We start from the raw sequence: 23,340 nt of genomic DNA, 5'->3' as shown, positions 1-23,340 counted from the left end.
ACATCTCCACTTGGTATACTCTAGAACGAATCTAGCTAGGCGCCAAGAACAACCAGCTCAGTTCCGGAAGATGCCCAGGTGCATATAGTACACCACTGACAATGCGACGTTGGCGCCAGGTTCAGTAAATTGCCGACTGGACAAGATCTATCTAGTCCTTAATACAAGCATGGGAGATTCAAAACCGCATTAGCCACAGTAGTCGAGAAATAGCACACTAGACTGCTATTGTTCTTCGCGTGATTAAAGCATCTCGTATAGAGCTTGACTTGGTACGGCATCCCCGATCGTAATGTTGCCTCCCACCCCTCCACCAAGTGACCCCTCTTGCATCCAGACTCTTCCAAGTTTACATCCAGACTCTTGTGTCGGTCATTTGTATCGGCGAGTTATATCTATATCGGAGTCACGAGGTAGCAAGCGTCGTAGTCTCCATATGAGAACGTTGAAGTATATAAACTGTGTGTTCTCCCACTTGGAAATCACCATCACCTTCATCAGCATCTTCACAGTCACTGCATCCCAGATTCTTCAAGCTCTCCAAGCAAAATCCATCTCTCCAGTCTCAAGACAATCCAAACTTCTTTCACCATGCAGTTCACTCAGTTGACCCTCGCCGCTCTCGCCGCGTCCTTGGCTTCGAGTCAGGTCCTTACCATCCCCGCCAGAGTGGGCACTATTCAGCGCGCTTCCAACTCTCGCATCTCTGTAGACAGGGACTTCGGCATGGCGGAGTTTGACAGTGGCGTTACCTGCCAACAAGAGAATCCCAATGGTGCTCCAGTCTTCGTTCTCGACGATGGTGTAACCATCTCGAACTTGATTATTGGTCCCAACCAGATCGATGGTACAGTTCAAATTCATCCTGCTTCCAGGGAACAGAGTCACTGACCTTCTCCAGGTATTCATTGCAGGGGCCGCTGCACTTTGAGAAATGTTTGGTTCAGGAACGTTTGCGAAGGTGCGACACTCTCTTCATCAAATTGGAAAACATGCCAACTAACTCGAATAGATGCTGTTAGTGCTCTTGGGCCAGGAGAGGTTCTCATCGACGGCGGCGGTGCCACTGGCGCCAACGACAAGGTCATCCAGCACAACGGACGTGGCCGCGTCACGATCCGCAACTACACTGTCACCAACTCAGGAAAACTCTACCGCAGCTGCGGTAACTGCTCCAACAACAGGGAAAACAGCCCTCGCCACGTCGTGATTGAGAATGTTCGCGCCAGCGGCATGACCTCTGACCTTGTCGGTATCAACAACAACTTTGGCGACACGGCTACTATCTCCAGATCCTGCGGTAGCAGTAGCAGAGACGTCTGCGAGAACTACTTGGGTGTTGAGCGTGGTTCGCCGGATGGTCCTCCCCAGAACAACAACAATGGATGCCTTGGTGCACAGGGAACTCTCAATGCCCTGCCTACCTGCTAAGCAGTTATATGACTCCTTGAGTGCAAAACGCAACGGCACATGGAATATTCACGCTTGTTACTCAGCTAAAGTATAACGGACAACACTGAGCAGTAGGGATAGAAAGCACACGGATTCGGATTATAGCATTGTACCATCATTTCAATAAATTGTCTTCTTACATTTCATGCCTTCGATGCCTTGTAAAGAATTGCGGTGCCTAGCAACGAGGGAAGTGAAATACTGATTTTAAACCAGAGTTGTGGTTATCCTCTACATGGCGCGAAGTCACATTGCATACACAGACTGCCTTCTTGCAATACTAGTATTCACTAACCACAAGCCTATCTAGACGTGAATGAAAGCACAATACAAGATGTTCCCATCCGGCCCCCTCATATCAGTGGCACTGCTGAGTTTAATTGCGAATAAAATTTGGAGGGTTAGGTCTACGGCAGCAGTGGTTGAGTGGGTGAGTGGTGTGGAGGCATACGGCGTAGTCGTATCGTCTAACTCATAAGAATCTTCATAGGCCAGAGATAGAATCGACAAAATAAAGAGTTTCAGCAGACTGATATTCATTCTTTCTCTACTTACCTACAAACCATACCGCAATGTAGCTCACCTCACACCATCACCGTCTCAGCGGACTCCTAAATCCCATACTTCCAAACTGACTTCCCCCTTTCTTCGGCGTCGTCAAAGGATCTGGCATTTCTCCGCCAGCACCACTCACAACCCTACTTCGACCACCCTGCCCCCGTTTCCACCAACTCTCCCCCCACTCCCCGGTGCCTTGAACCCGACCAAACTTCCCTTAGCATAGACATCATTCAACATTTGCTCCAGCACTCCCGCATCATCAAACTCTTGCCACTTCCTCCAAAGTTTCAACGCCGTCGTCGCATCCTCAATAGAATCATGCGTCTCCTGCTGAATACTCTCTTTCAGTACACACCAGGCCAAAAACTTCAGGTTCAACTTCCGCTTAAAGTCCGGTTTGAACCACAAATGACTCGTATCCACAACCTGGTTCTTGGGCACATGAATATTGATAGTACGGAAATCGTTGGCGAGGGAGTGCCCGACGAAGACGCAGCCAAGGTTGAGCAGGAGCCAAAGTTTCTTGTACGCGTGTTTTAGGGAGACGGGGGCGTGGGGGGAGGTTTCTCGGCTGAGGTCGCCGGGGGAGATACCGGACCATTCGGTGAGGTAATCGACTACGGTTTCGGTTACGGCGATGTAGTCGTCGATAAAGGGAAGGCCGGCTTGCTCGCCTTCGCCGCGGCAGACGGAGACACGGGCTAGACCTTTGCGGTCGGGACGAATGGTCTGGCGGGTCCCGTCTGCTTTCATTTCAATCTCTTCGGCTTGGAGGCGGATGAATTCGGCGTCGATGGCGACGGGGTAGCCGGGGCGCGGCTCTTCGGATGAGTGTTGGAGTAGCTTGAACTTCGTTTCTGGAGGCGTTGGATTGGACGACCACCATCTGTAGAGTATGGAAGTGTCGAGGTTCTCTTTCCACGAGTCGTCGATTTTGTTGCGAGCAGACTTTAGCTGGAAGGTAAGGACTGATGGAAGCTTCCAACTCGGCTCGAAACGCAGAGCCTCTTCTTTCGGTATCGGTCTCACCAAAAAGTCGTTGAACAAATGCCATCTGTCCTCCAGATCTTCTTCTCGTGAAGACGGTGCAGTGTTGATAGTCGCTACCAGATGAGGCTTCTGATGCTCGCCACTGTTGATGTCTGCGACCACTCCGACAAGCTCATACACCATGATCTGGTGTACTCCGCGTTGCAAGTGTAGCTTCAGGTCTTGGCCTTCGAAACAGTAGAATTGACCTTGATCTACTATGATCCCGATCTCTTGTGGAAGCCAATTGGGTATTGACCACAATAGCTTCGCTTCGTGGCTTTGTATGGCGGCATTGAGCATCAACACTCCAGGGATCGACTGTATCGTCTTCCGCTGTACCATCTGTTGATACCGATTGCACTTGGTGCACCAGCCCCTAGTCTGATCCTGTCGCTCGACGCTAGCTTTCAAGATTTGCGAGAAGGTGGGACGTGGTATCCGTGTATTTTTCATGACGTGCTTCGCTGGATATACGAGCTCATTGACGAAATTTTTGCCTCCACGAATGGTCTCGTTGTTGCATTGTGCACATCTCATGCTGGCCTTCGCCTGAGTTTCCAACACTTGATCCATGGCTGACGGCCCAGTGTGACCTGGCAGCATTTGTCGGAACTCCTCCGAAACCTTTTCGAGTAGGAAGCGATTGAGATTTTGGATCATGCTGGTGAGCGCAACATTAGGCGCGAACTCTTCGAGTAGGTTCAGTGAAACTGCATTCGAGAGGCCACTAAAAGTCTTCAGAAAATTGGATGCCTGGCAATTGAGCCCAGCCGCTTTTTCGAGCATGTCGATAAGGAAGCCTAGCTCACAAAGGAGACATGACTCGAAAAGACACGGTGAAGCAGTGTGTTGCAACGCAAGATTCCGCAACAACGGCGTGAAGCGGAAGAGTTGCAGAAGGGGGTTAGCGTAGGAGTTGGTGATGTGTGTCTCCAGGCCAGAATGAGGTGTTTGGTTGTAGTATCTAATGTCAAGTCAGTGCAAGCACTTCCAGGGTGTGCTGGAAGACATACGCAAAGTCGAAGTCATCGACGCCGAACTTGCTATACTTGATTTCTACGTTCCCATACATGGCAGGAACATCTTTGCGCGTAACGTCATCGAGATGCAAGTCAGTCAAGGTCTCCATGGTCTCTGAGGCTTTGGCGTCTGGTTCGGTAAAAGACTGCGAAGCTCGGGTCTTCTCGCTCAGAAACTTGGGCGCGGACAGCGACTCGCTGACTCTGTCCACCTGCCGTGTTACTTCAGCTTGGTTCCTGCGCTTGGTTCTAGGGTTCTTGGCAAAGAACCCAATTTCGGTGCGTGTCATATTGTTGAGTATGCCACTATCAATCTTCGGTGGGGGAGCGCCGACTTCAAAAATCAGATGACTAGGCCAGCTCGACAGCAGCTGTTCCTTGTAATACGGCATGCCAACAGTGCTCAGAGGCCTAGGAAATGTCAGCAATGTGCTTGGACTAGTAATCAGCAGAACCTACGTATCAGGATTCCAATCCATCTGTGGCGGCGGTTGGGCGTTATGGTCTGCGGTCTCTGTTGGGTTACTGTATTCTGGGAAATGCACCTTAGTTGGCGAACCCCAGAGGTGAATTTGAGAGTTTGAGTCTGCCAGCGCGATGGCTTCACCAGAGGGTGCCATTTCGAAGCCAGTCAGATAAGATTCATAGAAGTTCAACTGTCGGAGGTTGGCTGAGTCTGGGTTCATGAGGTCGATGACCTGCATCTGGCCGTTTTGCGATGCTATAAAGGCCGTAGTCGACATGCGGGGATGCATGCGTACGAATGCAGCACCCGTGTGAAATGGAATGGGAGGTAGCTGTTTTAGCGTTTTCAAGGAAAAGACGTTGGTGAATGGGTCCAGCATGTACGCATACTGTTGTCGAGGAGACCAGCCACATGTTGCGAGAAAGTCGCCCTTAGCGTCCATGTCGCTGATGCTACCAGTGTGTCCTTCGAAGACTTTGATGACGGAAAGCGAGTTCGAGTCCAAGATGTGAATACCACCATTCTTAGTCGCAGCACACAGATATTGCCCAGCGCGCTTCATGATAGTATACTGAGCCTCGGCAGGAAGCTTCTACTGGTCAGCGAAAGACAGGTCGTTGAATGACAAGTCATACCGTATGCGTGATGATGCCTTTTTCCACGTCCACTTTGAACATTTGCTCCTGGCATCCTGCGACCAGAATCTCGCGCGTACCCTTCGACGTGAAGTTCATGCATTTCATGTCTTTGAACTCGGCGCTCCTATACGCTGATGGTCAGCCGCTGCCATATGCATGGTTCTTTCTCCTTCCGCAACCAACATACGTCAGGTGCCATTGTGTGAGCCCGCGGCGATGGGAGTAGTGGACGCTGTTCTTAGAGATAGAAAGAATGCCCTTCTCCGTGAAGAGAAATTGCTTGACAGGGCCATCGGGAGGCGCATGTCCGCGGTACGAGGTATAGCGTTCGAGATGAGGGCCGTAAAAGGACGTGACGCGCCCCTGCAAAGTCGTAAGTTTCACGGTACCTGGCACGGGCCGCGCGTGAACGTACTCACTTGGTTGTTGCCTGTCCATAATAGTTCTTGCGTCGTGTCGAATGCGAATGTCGATATCGGCACATTGGGAAGATGTGGTCCGGGGGGCGGCAGTTGAGCGATGGCTAGCTATGCGGTCGTCAGTCAGGGTATGCATAATTTGAGTACTATTAAAGGCATACCTCGTCCCAGTCCGCCTCCATGCTGAAATCGCGTAGTGCAGTCCAGTAGCTCTACCGAGCAACTCCGACATGCCTTGTGCTTCTTTGTTGACCGTCGCGTCGCGGTAGCTAAGATCTTGAGGCGTGGGGTGAGGTCGGAGCTAAGAGACGCGAGCATGTGTCTTGGTGGGACCGCGGGGCATTCGGGAACAAAGCCGCGACCACTGCGTTGGAAGGCACGGCACGGCACAACAACCTTGTGGTCATGATATCACAGTAGACACCAAGACTACAGAAAATGCACAGTCACGAGCTTTTTTGTTGTTATTGTTGTTGTAAATTTCATTTCTATAGACAATTCCCGACAATACATGTGTGGTCGATTACGTAGTAGACCACGCAAATGATCGTACGTACATGAGTGGTGGCTAATGTACGCTCGCAGGGAAGGGAAAGTAAAGGAACCTATGTCTTACCTGACGATGTGACCGGCTCTAGCTATCGAAGATGCTTGACCAGTAATGTCAGATGAAATGGGTATCGAACGCCTATTGAGCGGTCGTGCTTAGTGAGTTGGCTCAACAGACGGAAGTGTGTGCCGCAGAGTCATACCGAAAATATGCAGATGCCATGAAGTCCGTGGAGGCACATGCGAGTTGTTGTAACAAGTCGTAGTGCAAGAGAAAACCTGCATCAGGTTAGCTCTACCTTCTTATGCAGAGCGAAAAGCTTCGCTTGTCGATCAGCAATGGATCACTCCATGCAGTTGCATGACCGCGTATGCCTAGGTCTGAAGTTGGCCCAAGGGCAACGTAAGCAAGGGATTCGAAACATCGGGATTTTTTGTTTACATAACCACATACCACGAAGTATCCGTTGGCCATCCCTCAGTGTATTCAAAAGCGCTTGCGGTCGGCAGAGTACTCGTCATCCTTGTCGGCGTCGGCCTTGTGGTCGTAACGTTGGCGCTTGTGGGTCTCGGTCATGCCCTTGCCGGAGCCTGTGAAGCCGACTGTGGATTGTTAGCAACAGTATGCGAGGAGATATTACCGAGTTTGCTCACCTCGACTACCAGCCTCAGTACTGGTACGGAACATGGATTCCTTCTTGGCAACACCCTTCTTGGTGGCCTTGCTCTGGAAGTCGGCCCAGTTCGACTGTCTCTTCTTCAACACTCCCTTGTTAGCTATGCGACTAGGCTTCTTGTCTTCGGTAGCCTCCATACCCCCAGGGTTCTTGGCACCCTGCACGTTCGGGTTCATGCTCGCAGGTCCTGAAATGACGTGGGCGCTTGAGACAACAGGCGCAGATGGCGTCGCGGCAGACGCGGGCTCGGCCTCTCGCTTGCGCTTGTTCGGAAGAGGGCGTACAGCGGTGCGGTCAACGGTCAAAGTGTCGTCATACTCGATGAAGCGAACTAGGTACTTGGGAGCTGAGACGGAGCCGAGGATACTCTGAATCTTGGCCTTGTACCAGGACCTGTCAGTCCACTGCGCCTCACAGATGTCGCCAATGCTGAATGTGACTGCCTTCTCGGGCTCCGGCTTCTCCATGGTCTTGCGCAGAACCGGGTGCTTCTCAGGGTCGAACTTGGGGCCGGCGGGCTCGGCGGGCGTCTGGGGGAGCTGGGCTTCGAGAGCGGCGAGCTCAGGGCGTAGTCGGTCAAGTTTAGCGTCGTGTTTGGCGATTTCATTGAGCATCTCTGTGCGCATAACCGTCATCTCCTCTGAATCTCCGGTACTGGCAATCAACTTGTCCATTTCCGCGAGCTATACAATGTCAGTCAAGTCAATGCAATAGCTTGGTTGGTGGTGCGCAACTTACACTTTCTGTCCATGATGCGCGGCGCTCCTCCTCCTCGGCGATTGCCTGCCTCTTGGCGTTGATGGCGTTCTTCGTCTGCTTGATGTGGTCTGCCATGTTGCAAGCGCGTGTGGTAGACTTTTGTTGTTGCAATGTTGTGGTGGGGTTGAATTGTTCCAAGTCGCGCCTACAGTTGAGGAAGTCGCGACGGGCAGTGACGCTCGACTAGCCAGGCGTTAGGCTTGGCACCGCCCCACTTAGCCTAGACCCTTTTTTCTCCGCGCTTGAGCCCTGCTAGTGATTCGAGCATGTTTGAATCTGGAAATGTACCGTCACCACCCAAAACTCACTACTCATGTCGTCTCACGTGTTAACAAGTGCAGACCGTGCAGCTATCACTCCCATGCCAGACAATTTCTCTACTCCAACACAATTCTTGGCATCATCTTGTCAGAGACTTCTTGGCATCATTTCATGCAACTTCATCAACGCTAGCCGACGGAGAATTCCTATGAAGAAGCCCTATCTTTTAGAAAAAGACTGTCGAGACGCGAAGATGCTTGGAAGATCCTTGTACCAACCGACATTGACGCATCATGCGTAATGCTGAATCATAAGTTTCTGTACGCCTCTCGCAGTGGACTTCCGAAGACGGCAACGTTTCTGGATGAACAAATATCAATCGACATCTGTCTGCGTGTTTGTGTGTGATCATCACCACAGGTCAGAAGTTACGATAAAATGAAGCCCGATAAACTCCAAATTGTGCATACTGTAGGAAAGGTCCCCTCAAGGCATACGTAGTAATGCACGTCAATACTCGACAGTACAAGTAACAGTGTATACCTACGATATACGACATCACGTCAGTGTGCTCAGGTGCTAAGACAGCATTCTAGAATAGACTGAGGAGTCATGTTGGTTGCCTTGCCAGGAACAGGAAGCGGTGATCTGCGTCTGTTCTGGCTGCCTTCGATGGCGTTCTTCTCCTACCCCACCAAGCTTTGTGCTTATCAATCACCTCAGACAAGGGACCTCATGCTAGGCCTGCTGAACCTGACGTGCAGCTGCGCCCTTCTCTTACGCCGTGCTTCTGCAAGAACAGTCACACTCTTTGCACTCAGCCTATCAGTGACGTTGACCACCAGTTCATCTCCTGTCGGCCGCTTTTCGACAGGCCCAGCGTTGTTGCTCCGAAAAGTCGCCCGAACCAACCAGCTAGGGTGCCACATTGGATCCGGCGTCCAGGCCGTGAGGCTGCGAATTGATCTGTTACGCCATTCCTCCTTCACCATCTGACCACCTTTCACACAAATTGCCCACATTGCCTAACAGCTGCTCGCATCTCCCTCCGCGGTCCTTATTGAGTGCGCTACACTCATAGACTGTTCTGGCCTCTGTACAGGCTCTCCCCATAGTCGCGAAACCCTCACCCGCCCACGGGCCCGCCTCCGCCCGCTGTGCAAGTTACTCAAATCTACCTCAAACATCTTGCGTCACCCGTACCGAATCCATATACCCCAGCGTGCCCGCAACCTCCACATTTTGCGGTGTCCGGGTGGCGAAAACGGTTATCGCACGTGTTTGACCGATAGCGCCAGCCCCTCCGAACTTCTGCAACACTGCGCAGCTCGGACGCAACACCCACAAGCTTTACTCGGAGCTACTCACAACACCCCGCTTCCTGCACCGCGCGAGCGCAATTACAATGGCAGGAACTACCAACGACTTCCAGAACGGTGCGCCCTTCTACCTCGATGCGACGCAGCAAGATCTGCTCCTCGCGGCACTGGCCTCGAACAACCAGAACCCGAACGACCTCTTCTCCGCTGGCCTAGATAACAGTTCCGGCAACAAGCAGTCCATGAACAACTCGCAATTTCAGTATCCCCTTGACAGCCTCGATCCCGCATACTTCACGTCCCCCCAACAACAAGCGCCTGCAAATAGCTTCAACAACACAGGCATGGAGGAAAGCCCCTTTGTCGACTACCTAGATGGCGACAACAGTTTCGACTTCGACAACGCAGACGGAGACATGATTGGCTCACTTCCCGGAGACACTCCTGGCGATTCAAGCGAAAAGCGGAAGAGCCCGGGTGACGACGGTGATGACGATGACGAGGGCGGCGGCAAGCGCAGAGAAGGTGAAGACAAGCAAGCAAAGAAGCCAGGGCGCAAGCCACTAACTTCGGAGCCCACGACTGTAGGTGTCTTGGAGGATGCTCACGTTAGCCAAACTGACAACAGCTGTAGAAGAGGAAAGCCCAAAACCGCGCGGCCCAGCGAGCTTTCCGAGAACGCAAAGAGAAGCATCTGAAAGACCTCGAAACAAAGGTACAGGAATTGGAGAAAGCTTCTGATGCTACAAACCACGAAAACGGTCTTCTACGGGCCCAAGTGCAACGACTGCAGACGGAACTTCGCGAATACCGGAAACGACTATCAATGAACAGCACTGGAGTGACCCGTACCCCACCTCTTGCGGGAGGCTTCAGCTCTATGCTTAACAGCAATAGCAGTAACAACAACTTCTCCTTCGACTTCCCGCGATTTGGCGGACTCCCTGGCGCTCAGCTCCTAGACAACGGTCCCTTGGCCAAGAACAAGAACACATCGGTTTCTTCGGGTGTGTCAAGTCGAAACAACAGCACCGGACGCGCCCTTAGTCCGACTAGCAAGGCTAATGGCCAGCTCACAAACTCTCCTGGAGCTATGGGTGCAGGTAATGCGCAGCGCTCTGGCAGTCTGAACGGCTTCTTCGGTTTCGACAGCAGCAAACCAAACAACGACACTCCTCGCAGCAATACCGAGAGTTCTACTGGTTCGCAATCACGTGTCTTCCAGTTCAACAGTGGCTCTTCTAGCCATTCAGACTCACCGTCCAACTCCTCCACATCGCCTACCAACCAGGACTCCTCGTGTGGAACATCACCAGAGCCAAGTCATACCTCGCCCAATCAGCAGGTAGACACGATCAAGGACGGTTATGTGTGTCATGGAAACTCCGAAGGTGAGGTTCTCTTCTGCGAAAAGCTCAACATGGCCTGCGGCAACCCTCGTAATCCCATGCCTCGTGCGATGTCCCAATCTGACGACAAACCTTCTCCTGCAGTCTTACACGCCACCAAATCACCCACACCCGCACCTGCCGCCAACGGCCTCGATTACTTCGCGAATCAGAACGGCGGCCAATTCGACCCAACACTCTTTGGAGAATACCGCGATACCCAGAATGCGATTGTGGGCGACGGCGACTTCACCGGTGGCTTCTTCAACGATGCTTTCCTCAACACGGGCTACGGTAGCCCCTTCCACTTCGGCGATACACCAGCCGTGCAGAAGACGAATCCTCTCGAGGAAATCGAGCGCATACAAGATGGTGAGGATGAAGTTGTTCCGGGCGAGGATGTCAACTCGCTCCTCAACTGCCATAAGATCTGGTTAGTAAATTCATGCGATGGTAACGTGACGACGGTTGATGCGCTAACACAAAACAGGGACAAGCTGTCAAGTCGCCCAGACTTCAAGGACGGCACGATTGACATTGACAACTTGTGTTCAGAACTCCGCGCCAAGGCCCGTTGTTCCGAGAGCGGTGTCGTCGTTGATCACAAGGATGTTGAGGCTGCTCTGAAGAGGTTGCCCAAGGATAAGCTTCTCGGATAAAGTCTTTTTGCGGACACCTGCATCAGATGGTGGTCAAGGCGTACATGTTTGGCTTCATTTTGGTCGGTCTGTTTTCTTAAGTCGGCATAGCCAGTCACTCGTTGATCTTGCGACGATACGATCGTGACGTTGGGAGGGCATTTTGGCGTTGAAACGGCGAATGATGATACGACAATAAGGGCTATGTGGAATACACTGGTCTGTATACAAAGTTGTGTGGATTGATTGCTGGGCTGGTGGTAAAGAAGGGTTGGCAAACTCAGCTTCTGATATGTCATGTGTTTCCAATGAAAGTACGTTTTTGATAATTAAAGTTGTTTGGTATCTTAAGTGGTTGCTCGAGTGCTGGTAATAGTACACTCGTTGATGGAAGTCTCGTGCAGGGGCATGTTCTACCAATTCCTTACACCTCAAGGTCGGTCTTGATCTCCTCCAAAACCACAACGTCCATCAAGTTATGGTGCTCGTTTTTCTCAAAAATTTGCTACAACATGCCCATGAGTTTCGCTGCTATATCTTGTTCTGCTTCGTTGAAGAATGATTCGATCTACCGAGCGATGTTGGCTTTGTTTCCGCATACTAAGGTTCCAATGGCAGTCCGTAGGAAAGAATTCGCGAGCACAGATGAAAAGAGTAAGAGAGATAAGAACATGGGGTATGGATATGCGGTTGCAATAGCATTCAGTAATTTTCGGGACGGGTTAGGGTCGTCACAGATGGCATGTAGCTCCGTGAAAATACTGTCTTCTACCTTTCCTCTCTTCAAAATGGGGCACACACAGGTTCCATGCCCTACTTGGCTCAATTTGGAAAGAACATATCAACGCTGGCAGGCTTGACAGGGCGTCTGGCCTTGTTTGCATTCCGAACTGATACATAAGAAGATACGGGGTAGAAGTTCTGTTGGGACTCAATAATGATGCACATGCACGCTTTCGAAAGTTTATGCAAAGTCTTCGGCCAAGATCAGTGTTGGATATGATGAGTGACTGGAACTCTCTTTATTCCAGAGCGGCAATGGCTTTCCAATCTCGCATAAGCTTGCTGAGCTCTTTTAGTGAAAGGTGAAAGTGGTCTTAATGTTTCTGACATACTCGTATCATACATCACTATGTCTCACACCGTCATACCCCTGCGTCTCGCCATGTTTTCCATGTACAGACTCTCCCATGTAGTTTTCCTCGATTCTCGTCTCCACTGTCTTTGTAATACCCTCAGTACCGAGTATCGACTCTTCACTTGTATTCCGCGTTCCGCCTATCGGTGCCTTACTCGTTCTGTTGCCTCCACCGAACGAGTAGAGCTCCATTTGTCCGTTCGAACGTGTACGAGCGGTACGACTGAACATTTTGGAACTTGGTCCCCCAGGTCCGTAGGACACTGGGTATGGGCCGGAGTGGTTGCGGGAAGACGAGGCGAAGACTCTGTTGAGGAGGGGGCGGAGGGCGGGTGCGGAGGCAGATATTGTGGCTGCATTTACTTCGATTTGGGAAAGCAAGAGGATCTATCTGACTGTAAGCGTAGTCTAGGATGTTCATGTTCTCGGCTGATTTGGAGCTTACGAATACGTCGTCGTATGGTGGGTCGTCCGTCACAGCGTATACCCAGAGCGCGTACAGACGGACGATAGAGGCGATTACTGCTACACCACCCACGAGAAATACACCGAGGAGAGCAACTGCATTTTGATTAGTTTGCTTCAACATAGCTATATATCTTGTACGTACAGCGCTTCGTTCGTTGGAGTTTCAGCTGCCCGAAAGCTCGCATTGGCATGACCAAGATGAAGATGTCTGTGAGAATGTTGACAGAACCCATCGCAATATGTCCTAGGCAAGTCGTTACATCCGGCAGGAAAGGTAGGCGACCAGGCCCTCCATGGCTCCTTCGCACCGCATTCGAAAGCCTGCATCAATCAGCTTCAAGCTCGAGGGAATGTTCGGGGTCTTCAAGTTTGACATACGTTGACAAAGGTGACCACAATAGTCTGAACCGTGACGAACGCAGCCACAGCGTACACAGCGAAGCGAAATTTCGTTTGCGTAAATATCCGGTAGTAGAGAGCCAATATGCTAGCTTTGACGAAAAGCAACGCCCACGGGTATACGAGCTGATATGCATACCTAAAGAAGCGTGAGTTCTCAAATTCCCATATGAATGGCGTCTATCGATGCAGTAGTCCCGTACCAATGTTTGAATGTGGGAACCAGGATAACCGAAGCATCTAGATCAGCATTGTGCCGCCCAGTACCCCAGCTCACAAGGAAACCATTCTGGATTCCAAGAGCGACACAGATCAACCAGGCGACTACCATGAACTTGTCGTCTAGTCCTACATGTCGTATGAAGCTGAGGCGACAGTATATCCTAGCAAGATGTGAGCAAGTCTTACGATGTGTGGACAGACCAAGGGGCTGAGAAATTGTACCTGAGCGCTACTGCAATTGTCGATAATAAGAGTAATACTCCAGTCGTGATTACAAACATCGGTTGTCGCGAACCATTGTCCCAGGTGATGCCATAACCACCCGCACCGCCTGCCATATTGTAGGTATGCACTCACATCAGGAAAGTCGTTGGATAATGGAAACCCCATGGCTATGAATGATACCTGCTTCTCCTTGAAGTCGTTTACCCGTGTCGCATCAGCAGCTTCATCTTGTGAATCTTTCCTGTTATCACCCTGTCGTATGTCCAACAGGACTGCAGACGCATTGGTAAAGTCTGCTCAGAGCGGCTGATATCTCTGGGTCATCATTGGATAGATGTCACGGCTCAGACGCTGACAACCTGTGAAGGATTTGCTCGTTCGATGCAGCTGTCCTGGTTTGGGCCTTGGTGGATGAAGTTGATGCGGCTCTTTTCTCTGAATAGCCTAGTTTCCCTCGGTTATCGCGAGACGGCTCGACACCACCCGTGTACCTTCCCCGTTCCCCAGCCGAGCCGGTACTCGGGTGAGGAGCGCGAATTATGTACAGTAAACCGAGGGCTTCTGCAATGGAGGAACGCTCCGTATTCACTAGCCAGGTTCCTGCAGGGGCGCTATGTGCCGCGTTTACTCTTCCCAGCATTTATTTCTGTCTGCCGCCATTGACCCTGTGTTTTCCCGTCAATCGCTGGTTTGGGTCAACAGGAACACGTTAGGGGGTTCAATGCACGGCTCGGACACCAACAGCATTTTAGCGCGAACGGCGACCAATCTGTTCCGCAGGCTCTGCTGTCCCCACGACACATACGCCACCGCCTCAATTCCTCCACGATGTGCATTGGCAACCAGAGCGTTGAAGAAAAGATTCATCTTCGACCATTAAATGTTCAACATCACAGCCATATTCATGCGCTCTGCAAGAGAGATGAAGCAGGCACATGGGAGGAAGGTAGCACGCCTCGGACATCTCGGTAGCCACTTCTTGGCTATGCAAGGTAAATCCTACAGGAATCTCTAGACTGGCCCACCGGGCACAATCATCCGAAATTATCCTATCCTCTGGAACCAGGCAGGGAAGACTGTGTAGTTTAATATCGTCACGGACATGAATACTCGCTTGGTCTTATCACCACAAGTCGCACAGCAGATCGCATGGGTGATCAAGCGAGAAGAACTTCGATACTAGCTAGCTTCATTTGCATGGAAAACGTCAAGGCCAATTTATCTTCACATATGCGCCACATAGAAGCTATGGATGGTGTCGAATTCTCCGGTAAGCTTTGCATTCACCGAAATATGCAAGCCGCTTCGGCATGCATTCTCCGAAGTCAATTCTGCGGGCCTAAGACCTTGAAAAGACCATGCAACTGTGCCACATGGCTGCATCTTTCCCTAAATCGCCATGCATATGGGGATCTCCAGCCCCGGGCGTCGCTCAAAAATTCCCAAACTTCTATAGCGTATGGTCCAACGTCCCGTTCGTGTGTCCAACGTTTATGTCCGTTCGCCAGTCATTCCCTCGTGGCTCGGACTTTATTGGCATAGACATCTTTCGATGAGGCTCAGACGGGTAAACACGTGCGATAAGGCCTGCAGTGAGCCGCACATAAAGCTTGATGGCTTCCGCTGTTACAGGTGCCAGCCAGGGACAGTAAGCTTTTGCTCTCAATTAATTCGAAACACATAGCTCCCCATCTCAAGTTCAGCCGCAACAATGGTCAATCTCTCCATCCTCGTTTCTTCGCTCTGCTTGGCTTCGTCAGCTGTAGCAGCGGCCCTCCCTGCATCTGCTCCGAAGACATGTAAGAATCCTATTCATCGCAAAGAATGGTAAGTAACTCACACTCTTCCGTCTTTTCGAACTCTGCTCACCACCTTCTCTTTTTCAGGAAACAACTCTCTATCCCACAGAAGAGAGCATACATTGATGCAGTCCTCTGCCTAGCATCGAAGCCGGCCATCTCCGGCATTAAGGGAGCTGTGAATCGTTTTGACGACTTCCAAGCCGTGCACAGCAGTCAAACACCCGACATCCACTGGGTCGGTCATTTTACACTTTGGCACCGCTACTTCGTCTACACCTACGAGAAGGCTCTCCGGGAAGGTACGTGTTCTCTCTAATCTTACACGTTGTAGTAGAGAAATTTAGCGACAGCGTTGTGCATTCTCCTATCTATGTGAGATGCAAAGCTTTAGGACAACTTGTCTTACATCCTTCTTATTACACGTTTAGTAGATCGCTGTTGGTGCTAACACCTTAACAGAATGCGGCTACACTGGCGCCCAGCCCTACTGGGACTGGTCAGCGGACGCTGAACCCCAAAATCCCACCTCAACACGCATCTTCGACTCTGAAATCTGGCAACCAGACACCGGATTCGGTGGCAACGGTAACAAGGTCGATCCCACCCCGGAGACTAACCCCTTCGGTATCGTCGGCGGAACAGGAGGTGGTTGTGTTCAGAACGGTCCTTTCACACCAGACAAGTTCATGGTCAACTTCCCTACTCCTCACTGTCTCAAGCGCGATTTCGTCCCTACTCTAATCAACGTCTGGGCTGACCAAAAGCTCGTCAATAACGTCCTTGCTCAGAAAGACTACACTGGCTTTGCCAAGGCGGTCGAAGGCGAAGCCACCTTCGAAGTCCCGAACATCCACGGCAGTGGCCACTTTGGTGTCGGAGGTGCTCTGGGACAGGCTGGTGATGCGAACAACAGCCCCGGTGAACCAGTATTCTATCTACACCACGGCAACATCGACCACATCTTTTGGATGTGGCAACAGAAGGATCTGAAGACCCGCCTTCACCAGGTCGGTGGCCCAGTTATTCCTTTCGACTACAGTGGCAAGAACGTTACTCTGGATTTTGAGGTTGGTCTGGGTAAGCTGGCTCCGACTGTTCAGCTTAGGGATTTGTTGGACACTCAGGGAAAGATCCTGTGCTACACTTATTAGATGCATGTATATTTAGCGTCCTCCAGATCTCACATGGCACATGTAAATATTCATAATGCAACCTACTATCCAAACTTGTGCATGGTTTAGAATTGACGTGAATAATTGCTGCAACTTTGATCGTACTCGTTATACTTTCTGGCTCGTACTTAAGCCTATCAAGAACCAGATGACCCGTAGCTATAGATTTCTGCTGGTCTTGTAGCATACCCGCTCTGTTAAGTTAGGAAACAAACACGCAGGAGAGAAGGAGTGCAGATGACACAACAAGGACTTTTTAGTTTGTCAAGGTGGTGTTGCGTAGTCGGAATATATAAGTTAAACATAGCGAAAAGCAGTAATCCTCTACTTATTAACTGCAAAAGTCGATAAAAAAGATTATTGTAAACTAGGCGATTTGGAGGTGGGCGGACTAAGTCTATGCGCTTAGCGCCCGAGCGTCGCGAAAAAAACTCAACTCCGAAAATTCGAAACTTTGGACCGCCAGAAAATCCTGCCACCAAAAAGACGACACCTATTGAGACAAAAGGATGGTATTCCGACACCGGGAATCGAACCCGGGCCTTGCCGGCACTGTACAGTGAACTGACTCTGCGAATGAGAGCGGCAAATCCTAGCCACTAGACCATATCGGATTTTGATGACACAAAGGGAAAGCTATCAAACTGAATCCTCTGGCATTTTCGAATATCTCCAAGTGAAGACGCCTAACGAAAGTAGCTATGCCAGGTTCAATCTGCTTTCACGCTCAATGGTCACGTCTTCCCACCATGGCTTGGCATCACGATCGACCAAAGGGTTTTACCACAACGGCGTCGGCCGTACTTCTACCTACTCTTCCAAGTCGCCCAAGTAGCCTTGACCATTTCGCACTCATGTGCTCTTAATCCCTTTCTTCCTTCGCTGACCCGAAGTTGATCACTATCAGCTTGATTGAAGCACGCTGATAGTTTCCATCCTCCAGTTTCCACTCTTGCATCTCTTCTTCAGCTGTGGACTCGCCACGAGCACCATACTATGTATAGTGTCGAAGATCTCCTTGGTGCCTTGGTGTCTTATCGCCGAGCATTCGAAGTATTTCAGTGCACCAATATTCTTTGCCATCTCTTCACCCTATCTCCTACGTTAGTAGTAGATATCATGGCATGCTTTTCCAAGGTTGCTTTACTCACTTTCATCATGGTTAGAGAAACCCGATTATTTTTTCCGAGCTTCTCAATCGTTTTAGGATCTTGTCGGAAATCTTCTTCGAATCCTAGCAGAAAGACAGGATCTTTCTTTCGTTCGTATTGCTCGATCTCAGGATACCACTGGATATGCTTAGCATCGCGTATAGTATGATTGTGCAGCACAATTCTCCTACCTGTTCTTCAATATTATCTAGTGAGTCTGAGTCGTCGATTGAGAAACATATACAAAAGATGTCGGTTTGCGAATAGCTTAGCGGGCGAAAGCGGTCGTAATCCCTCTGACCTGCTGTGTCGCACAAAGCGCACTTCAAGTTAACCCCGTCTACCTGGAGGTCCGCAACATAGTTCTCAAAGACTGTTGGAACGTATATCTGTCGAATCATTAGCAGAGATGTGAGTATACTCGTATGTCTCTTACCTCACATTAAATGCCTTGGGATGTAGAGCTAGCAGTTTATTAGTTCGGCTTGCATAGTTGGGATTTGCCAATTATATACACTAGAAAAAAGTCTTTCCACACGCGCGATCGCCAAGAAACGTCCACTTTGGCATAACTTGACCAGCCGAGTTCATTTTGATATCATCTTTACATAAGGGTGGCACTGAGGGCGATGGTTCCCTGCTGCGAATGGTCTTCTTTGATTTGGTTCGAGGCGACAGTAGTTTTGAGGAGAAGCTGCGACATTTCCGTATGACAGTATTCTTTGCGGTCTCATCGCCGCCTAAGAAGCTCTGTTGAGACGCAAACCCTACCACTCGGCCCGCGTCCAGGCTAGACCTGATGAGTGGTGTAAGAGTGATGCTGCCTTCGCTTATTTGCCGGGTATGTCCATGAGTAAGTCCGACATCGTGTCGCATCCATCGGATATGATGGTCCATAACGCAGACCAGTGCGCACCGATATGACCAGTGAGAGGCGCTCTGCTGTCCAAGTCCTCGAACCCATCCTCAATTGAATCAGGCACGGTTTTCAGGGCTTTGAGGTCCGCTAGCAATGCGGTAACGTTGTTCCCTGCCTCCATAGCTCCACTCCGCAACCTTTTGAGCTGGATGCCCACTTTGGAGGCCAGAGAGGTTAGAGTAAGAACGCCCAAAGTTACTGAGAAAGGATCCATGGTCGACAACGAGAAACGATAATGGGCAAAGAGTAAGACGGAAAGTCATCGAGGAAGATCATATTCAAGCATCCATGATTTCGAGCGGCTGAGCGCGGGGTATCGCGCTCGTAACGTGAGGCTGAATTCGACCTGTTGAGGTGCTGCAGCTACGGGCAGTGCATCTTCAGCCAGGCTGCTGATCTATAGAGGCGTACCGAGATGGCTTCTGACTGACCAGTCAAGCCGCAATTGACCCTGAATTCGTTGCATTCTGGTTGGGAAGAATTGGCGAGCGCGCGAACATATCCATAGAGGCTTTCTTCGCCATATCAGCCCACTACTTTCGTAGAACAAGTCGCATTTACCTGAAACTCAAGTCAAGTGTTCTATATGGTCTAACAGATATACTCGTGTAATACCATTGCGCCAGTATTCTTCGTAAGCGTCTGTATAGGTGACAAAGATGCGCACGCCATTCGACATGAGTCAGGACATTCAAGTGTCCTTGACGACCCTGAAGTTTGGGAGACACCAAAAAGTAAAGTAGTAAGTGCAGGAGTTGGGTCATCCAATCATATGAGTACTTTGATTGTATGCAGTGGTATTGCGCAGACCCATTGACGAGCAGCAAGCCACTTCCTACTTCCATCGACACGAAAGATGCTAAAATTCTTTCACAAACAGCGAGATCGAGAAACCAAGGTGCAGGCAATTGTAAAAGTGACACTCAATCAGTAGCGCCGCTTAATCATTTCTGAATCAGCCCCGCCCTAGGCACTTAGCCGAACCTCAAAACTCCGCACACCAGTCCTCTCCACGTCCATCCGACTTCTTCCTGACTACACTATACAACACTGAAAATGAGAAGGCGAATATCTCCAACACGGGCTTTGCAGCCGGACTTGAAGTCAACCAGAGTTTCAAGTTCGGCTGCCCGATGTCTTTTTAATCATTTGTTCATTCAAACGATATCAATCGGCTTTCTTGCACGAACTAATCCCTCATCTTCGGGAATAGAAGGAAGAACTAACTATTGCTCTATCGCTCAAGGCTCTCAAACACAGAGATAGGAACCTAGTACATAGTTATTTGAGCAACAAGAACTTACAACTCCATCAGACGTTACGTCTCATCTCCACGTCCCCATCAATCCTCTCCATCCTCCCTATCCACCCCCGGCGGCATCGGCGGAATACTAAAATCCTCCAAACTAGCCCACTGACTACTTTTCCACATTGACCCCCCAGCGCCCGTCGCTTGCGTCATTCCAACACCACCATCCAACATCGGACTACTACTCCCCCACCCCTCCATCCCCGCCTTCTCTGGGCTAGGGAAACTACTCGGTATGAAAAGCGGCGGGGGTTTACTCGGCGAGGACAAAAGTGGCTGAGAGCTAGGTATGCGATGAGGCGTTGTGTGTGTGCTGGAAAAGTGGTGGGTACGTTTATGCCTAGGTGTTGTGCTATGTTGGGTGATTTCGTCGACAGTTGTTGCTTGGCTAGGGTGATAATGATGGCCTGATAGCTGGTGGTTCGAATGGGAATGGGACGCTGTGTTTTGTGTTTGAGGAAGCCGAGGCGTCGCGCTGTAGCTAAAAGCATCAGGCGCTGCGCGCATGCTTGATGATTTGGGTTGTCGAGTATGCACGTATTGGGAGTAAGAGAGCCACTCGTTTTGGAGCTGCTGCTCTGCTTTGCTGGAGTGCGAGTGCTGTGTTTCATGGTCTGGAGACGGGGAACGGGGGACTTGGATGGCTGAGTCGTCTAGGTCTACTGATTGTTGGATTGAGGTTGATGGAGGCTGTGGTTCGGGTCTTCTGGTTGATTGCGGAGGAGTTGGGTCGGGTGTTGGCGAGTCTTCTTCGGAGGACGAATCGTTATTGATTACCATGGGCGTAGATGGACATGTGTATTCGTTGTAGCCTTCGATGACAGGTGGCGTTGAGCGGAGCTCCTCTGTTTGCAAAGGCAATTCCCCTTCAATAGTTGTGGTAGCATCGCTTGCGATTGGTCTTGCTTCATGTAGCAAATCTACTGGAGCTGTAGGTAATATTGTTGCATCTTCGTCGTCATCATCATCGTCGTCATACCCAGGTTCCTGTTTGACAACAACCGAATTGGTAGAATATGACGAGCTTTTGCCATTTGACGACTTGTGCGGTTCGCCGAGCTCAGGAGAAGGCTCGTTGTGACCTCGAAGCGTAGGCAGATAGTCCGATCCTTGTGATGACCCGGATTCACCCATAACATCCTCTCCATTTGCGTCAGCACATACCTTGTCGATCCTGTCGAGCATGGCCTGAGTATCAGCGCCAACGACCTTACCAGTCGCGGCCTCGGGGCGACTAGAAAAAGGTTGCGCATCCTCAGTCCCACGACGTCTACTGCTTGGTAGATCTTCTTCAATGAGACCTTCATCCTCATCCTCCGAGTCTTGAATAGTACTTTCAAACTTTCGTAGTGTTGGTGGTGGTACGGGCGTTTTCGACGGCATCTTGAACGTCACTTGCTTACGCCTCGACGGCGTCTCTGGTACATTCATTGGGTTACCTGAGCACATTTTGAGGGGCGATTGGTGTAGCTTTTGTGGAGAGACTTGAGTCGACAACGGTGAGTCGGCCGGTGATTGAGATGAAGGGATCTCCCGAATGCGTCGTTTCTCTGGGGTTGATAGCAGGCTGAAGCGGGCTTTCCCTTTCCTGAGACTCTGTGGCGCATAGAAAGCTCCCCCTGTCTCTGTTGCTTGTGGATTATTCCCACGTCTAGCCGCACGAGTCGCTCTTGTGGCAGGAGCTTCGATGAACTGTGTTGGTTTGTAGCTATCTTCGCAGTCCTCATCCATCTCGTCTTCCACCGATTGCACCACCAAGTCAGCAGTATCTTGTGAGTTTTCTGTGGGCTCTTTCTTGATAGCTTTGTCTTCCAGATCCTGTTGCTTGTCCTCTGCATTCTCACTTGTACTATCATGATCTTTGGTGCCATTACCCTCGACACGATACAGCCCTTGTCGTGCAAGTCGTTGTGCTACAGCATCGCCATAGGTTTGACTGTCCTGTTGTTCTGCCTCAACATCGCTGAACACCTCGTCTATATCCTCATCTGACACAATCTCTTCTGTTCGCATACGTGGTATCATTTGGGTCAATGTGCGTTGTTTCCTATCGTTCATTGCTTTGTCACTTTTGCCACGTCCGCTCCAACTCAACCGCGAGTTCTGTTTTATAGGCTTAAAGCCAGGTTCCTCCAACCCCGGCAATGGCTTTCGCCCATCGAATAATTGTGTCATTGTTGATTGCCGTCGTAATGTACGCTCTCGGTTGGTCTTGGAAGTTTTCACATCGTTCTCATCATCGGCATCGGTTGCGACGCGCTTCGAGCGACGATGATCCTTCGGCGAAACCACTGTCCGTCGGCGTTTTGATGTAGGCTCCACCGATTCTTCATCTCCATGGCTATGTGGTATGATACCGCTACTCCTCTTCTTGCCTTTCCCCTTCATCTTTCTCCCTGGGTGCTGCTCTTCTTCCTCATCCACCTGCGGCTGGATTGGAACTCCTCCATCATCCAGATACTCTTCTAACTCTCCATCACTGTCCTCATCTGAGTCCGCAACGACAGGAGTCTTCCGTTTCTTCATCTTCTCCGGCAAGAAGATCATTTGCCGCTTGCCATCCTCGACTGGTGTAGAACGGCGACGCACTGTCTTGCGTTTGTGTGGGAAGTGTATCTGCTGTGGCACTTTCTTCGAGTAGTAGACTTTGTAGTCGGCATCTCTATTGCTCGAACGCGTCCGGGGCGTCATTGTGGGTGGGTGGAGTATCAATAAGGTTGAAGCGTCAGTTTCCGTACGTGTTGGTGACGCGACGGCGACGCGTTGAGGGGACTAGCGTGATGACAGGGGTATGGGTCATCGCCACCTACTCAGATGTGTACGTTGCCAACCAACACGAAATATCAATACGAGTATAAGCATCTATTTCAATGGTACTTTTTTCTATCGGTTTGGTCGAGTCTGAACTATGAAATATTTGCTAAGATGCTGGTCGACAACGTCATAGGCGCATAAAGTAATATTCGAGCTGGACCGCTACCCAGGTAGCCATTATCCCGTCAGGTAATAAATCTTCTGGCAGGACTCTCATCTTAAGCGTAGGAATCAAATGCGCATGTGCACCGTCTTCATCCTTCTTACGATCCCATGCCCATCGCTTTACGAGAGAAGGAGCCAGCGTGCCATCCAGCATCTTGACGACATAGCGGCCGATCGTAGACATAAACTTCCAGCCGTGAGATGACCCTCTTGTTGCGAGATACAGATCCTGGCAATGGGGGTGTGATGTGATGATGAGGTCTTGGGTCGGTGTTACAGCATCGCTGAACATACTCAGTTGTCGTACCCGGGAGAGATTGCTTAGATGGGAGGTCTCATCATCATGTGCACAAAGGGTTGAGAAGAGACGCAACTCAC

At 50.5% G+C, this 23,340-nt stretch overlaps 7 protein-coding genes across 7 annotated transcripts; 3 read left to right on the top strand and 4 right to left on the bottom strand.

The window, feature by feature from the left end:
* Nucleotides 1-591: 591 nt before the first annotated feature.
* On the top strand, nt 592-1,431 carry ALTATR162_LOCUS505 (uncharacterized protein; the record flags this gene model as incomplete). The annotated part of the gene is made up of 3 exons (XM_043308099.1): nt 592-847; nt 902-961; nt 1,013-1,431. 3 exons carry the CDS (start codon nt 592-594, stop codon nt 1,429-1,431), a joined length of 735 nt encoding a protein of 244 aa, XP_043164034.1.
* A 711-nt stretch (nt 1,432-2,142) lies between these two features.
* Nucleotides 2,143-5,769, bottom strand: ALTATR162_LOCUS504 (uncharacterized protein; the record flags this gene model as incomplete). Its single annotated transcript, XM_043308098.1, has 7 exons — nt 2,143-4,009; nt 4,059-4,475; nt 4,524-5,119; nt 5,166-5,292; nt 5,356-5,531; nt 5,588-5,695; nt 5,749-5,769. The coding sequence occupies 7 exons, from the start codon at nt 5,767-5,769 to the stop codon at nt 2,143-2,145; spliced, it is 3,312 nt and encodes a 1,103-aa protein (XP_043164033.1).
* An 854-nt stretch (nt 5,770-6,623) lies between these two features.
* On the bottom strand, nt 6,624-7,647 carry ALTATR162_LOCUS503 (uncharacterized protein; the record flags this gene model as incomplete). Its single annotated transcript, XM_043308097.1, has 3 exons — nt 6,624-6,739; nt 6,791-7,496; nt 7,552-7,647. The coding sequence occupies 3 exons, from the start codon at nt 7,645-7,647 to the stop codon at nt 6,624-6,626; spliced, it is 918 nt and encodes a 305-aa protein (XP_043164032.1).
* A 1,591-nt stretch (nt 7,648-9,238) lies between these two features.
* ALTATR162_LOCUS502 (uncharacterized protein) lies at nt 9,239-11,199 on the top strand (the record flags this gene model as incomplete). The annotated part of the gene is made up of 3 exons (XM_043308096.1): nt 9,239-9,736; nt 9,787-10,973; nt 11,031-11,199. 3 exons carry the CDS (start codon nt 9,239-9,241, stop codon nt 11,197-11,199), a joined length of 1,854 nt encoding a protein of 617 aa, XP_043164031.1.
* A 1,099-nt stretch (nt 11,200-12,298) lies between these two features.
* Nucleotides 12,299-13,017, bottom strand: ALTATR162_LOCUS501 (uncharacterized protein; the record flags this gene model as incomplete). The annotated part of the gene is made up of 3 exons (XM_043308095.1): nt 12,299-12,703; nt 12,762-12,877; nt 12,927-13,017. 3 exons carry the CDS (start codon nt 13,015-13,017, stop codon nt 12,299-12,301), a joined length of 612 nt encoding a protein of 203 aa, XP_043164030.1.
* Nucleotides 13,018-15,341: 2,324 nt separating this feature from the next.
* On the top strand, nt 15,342-16,583 carry ALTATR162_LOCUS500 (uncharacterized protein; the record flags this gene model as incomplete). The annotated part of the gene is made up of 3 exons (XM_043308094.1): nt 15,342-15,457; nt 15,517-15,731; nt 15,892-16,583. The coding sequence occupies 3 exons, from the start codon at nt 15,342-15,344 to the stop codon at nt 16,581-16,583; spliced, it is 1,023 nt and encodes a 340-aa protein (XP_043164029.1).
* A 924-nt stretch (nt 16,584-17,507) lies between these two features.
* On the bottom strand, nt 17,508-22,674 carry ALTATR162_LOCUS499 (uncharacterized protein; the record flags this gene model as incomplete). Its single annotated transcript, XM_043308093.1, has 5 exons — nt 17,508-17,696; nt 17,756-17,893; nt 17,947-18,144; nt 18,197-18,219; nt 20,613-22,674. 5 exons carry the CDS (start codon nt 22,672-22,674, stop codon nt 17,508-17,510), a joined length of 2,610 nt encoding a protein of 869 aa, XP_043164028.1.
* Nucleotides 22,675-23,340: the final 666 nt, after the last annotated feature.

The sequence above is a fragment of the Alternaria atra genome (assembly GCF_907166805.1).
Source record: "Alternaria atra isolate CS162 genome assembly, contig: 21, whole genome shotgun sequence".
NCBI classification, from domain to species: domain Eukaryota; kingdom Fungi; phylum Ascomycota; class Dothideomycetes; order Pleosporales; family Pleosporaceae; genus Alternaria; species Alternaria atra.
Note: the sequence above shows the minus strand (reverse complement) of the source record. Positions and strands in the feature narration are given on the sequence as shown.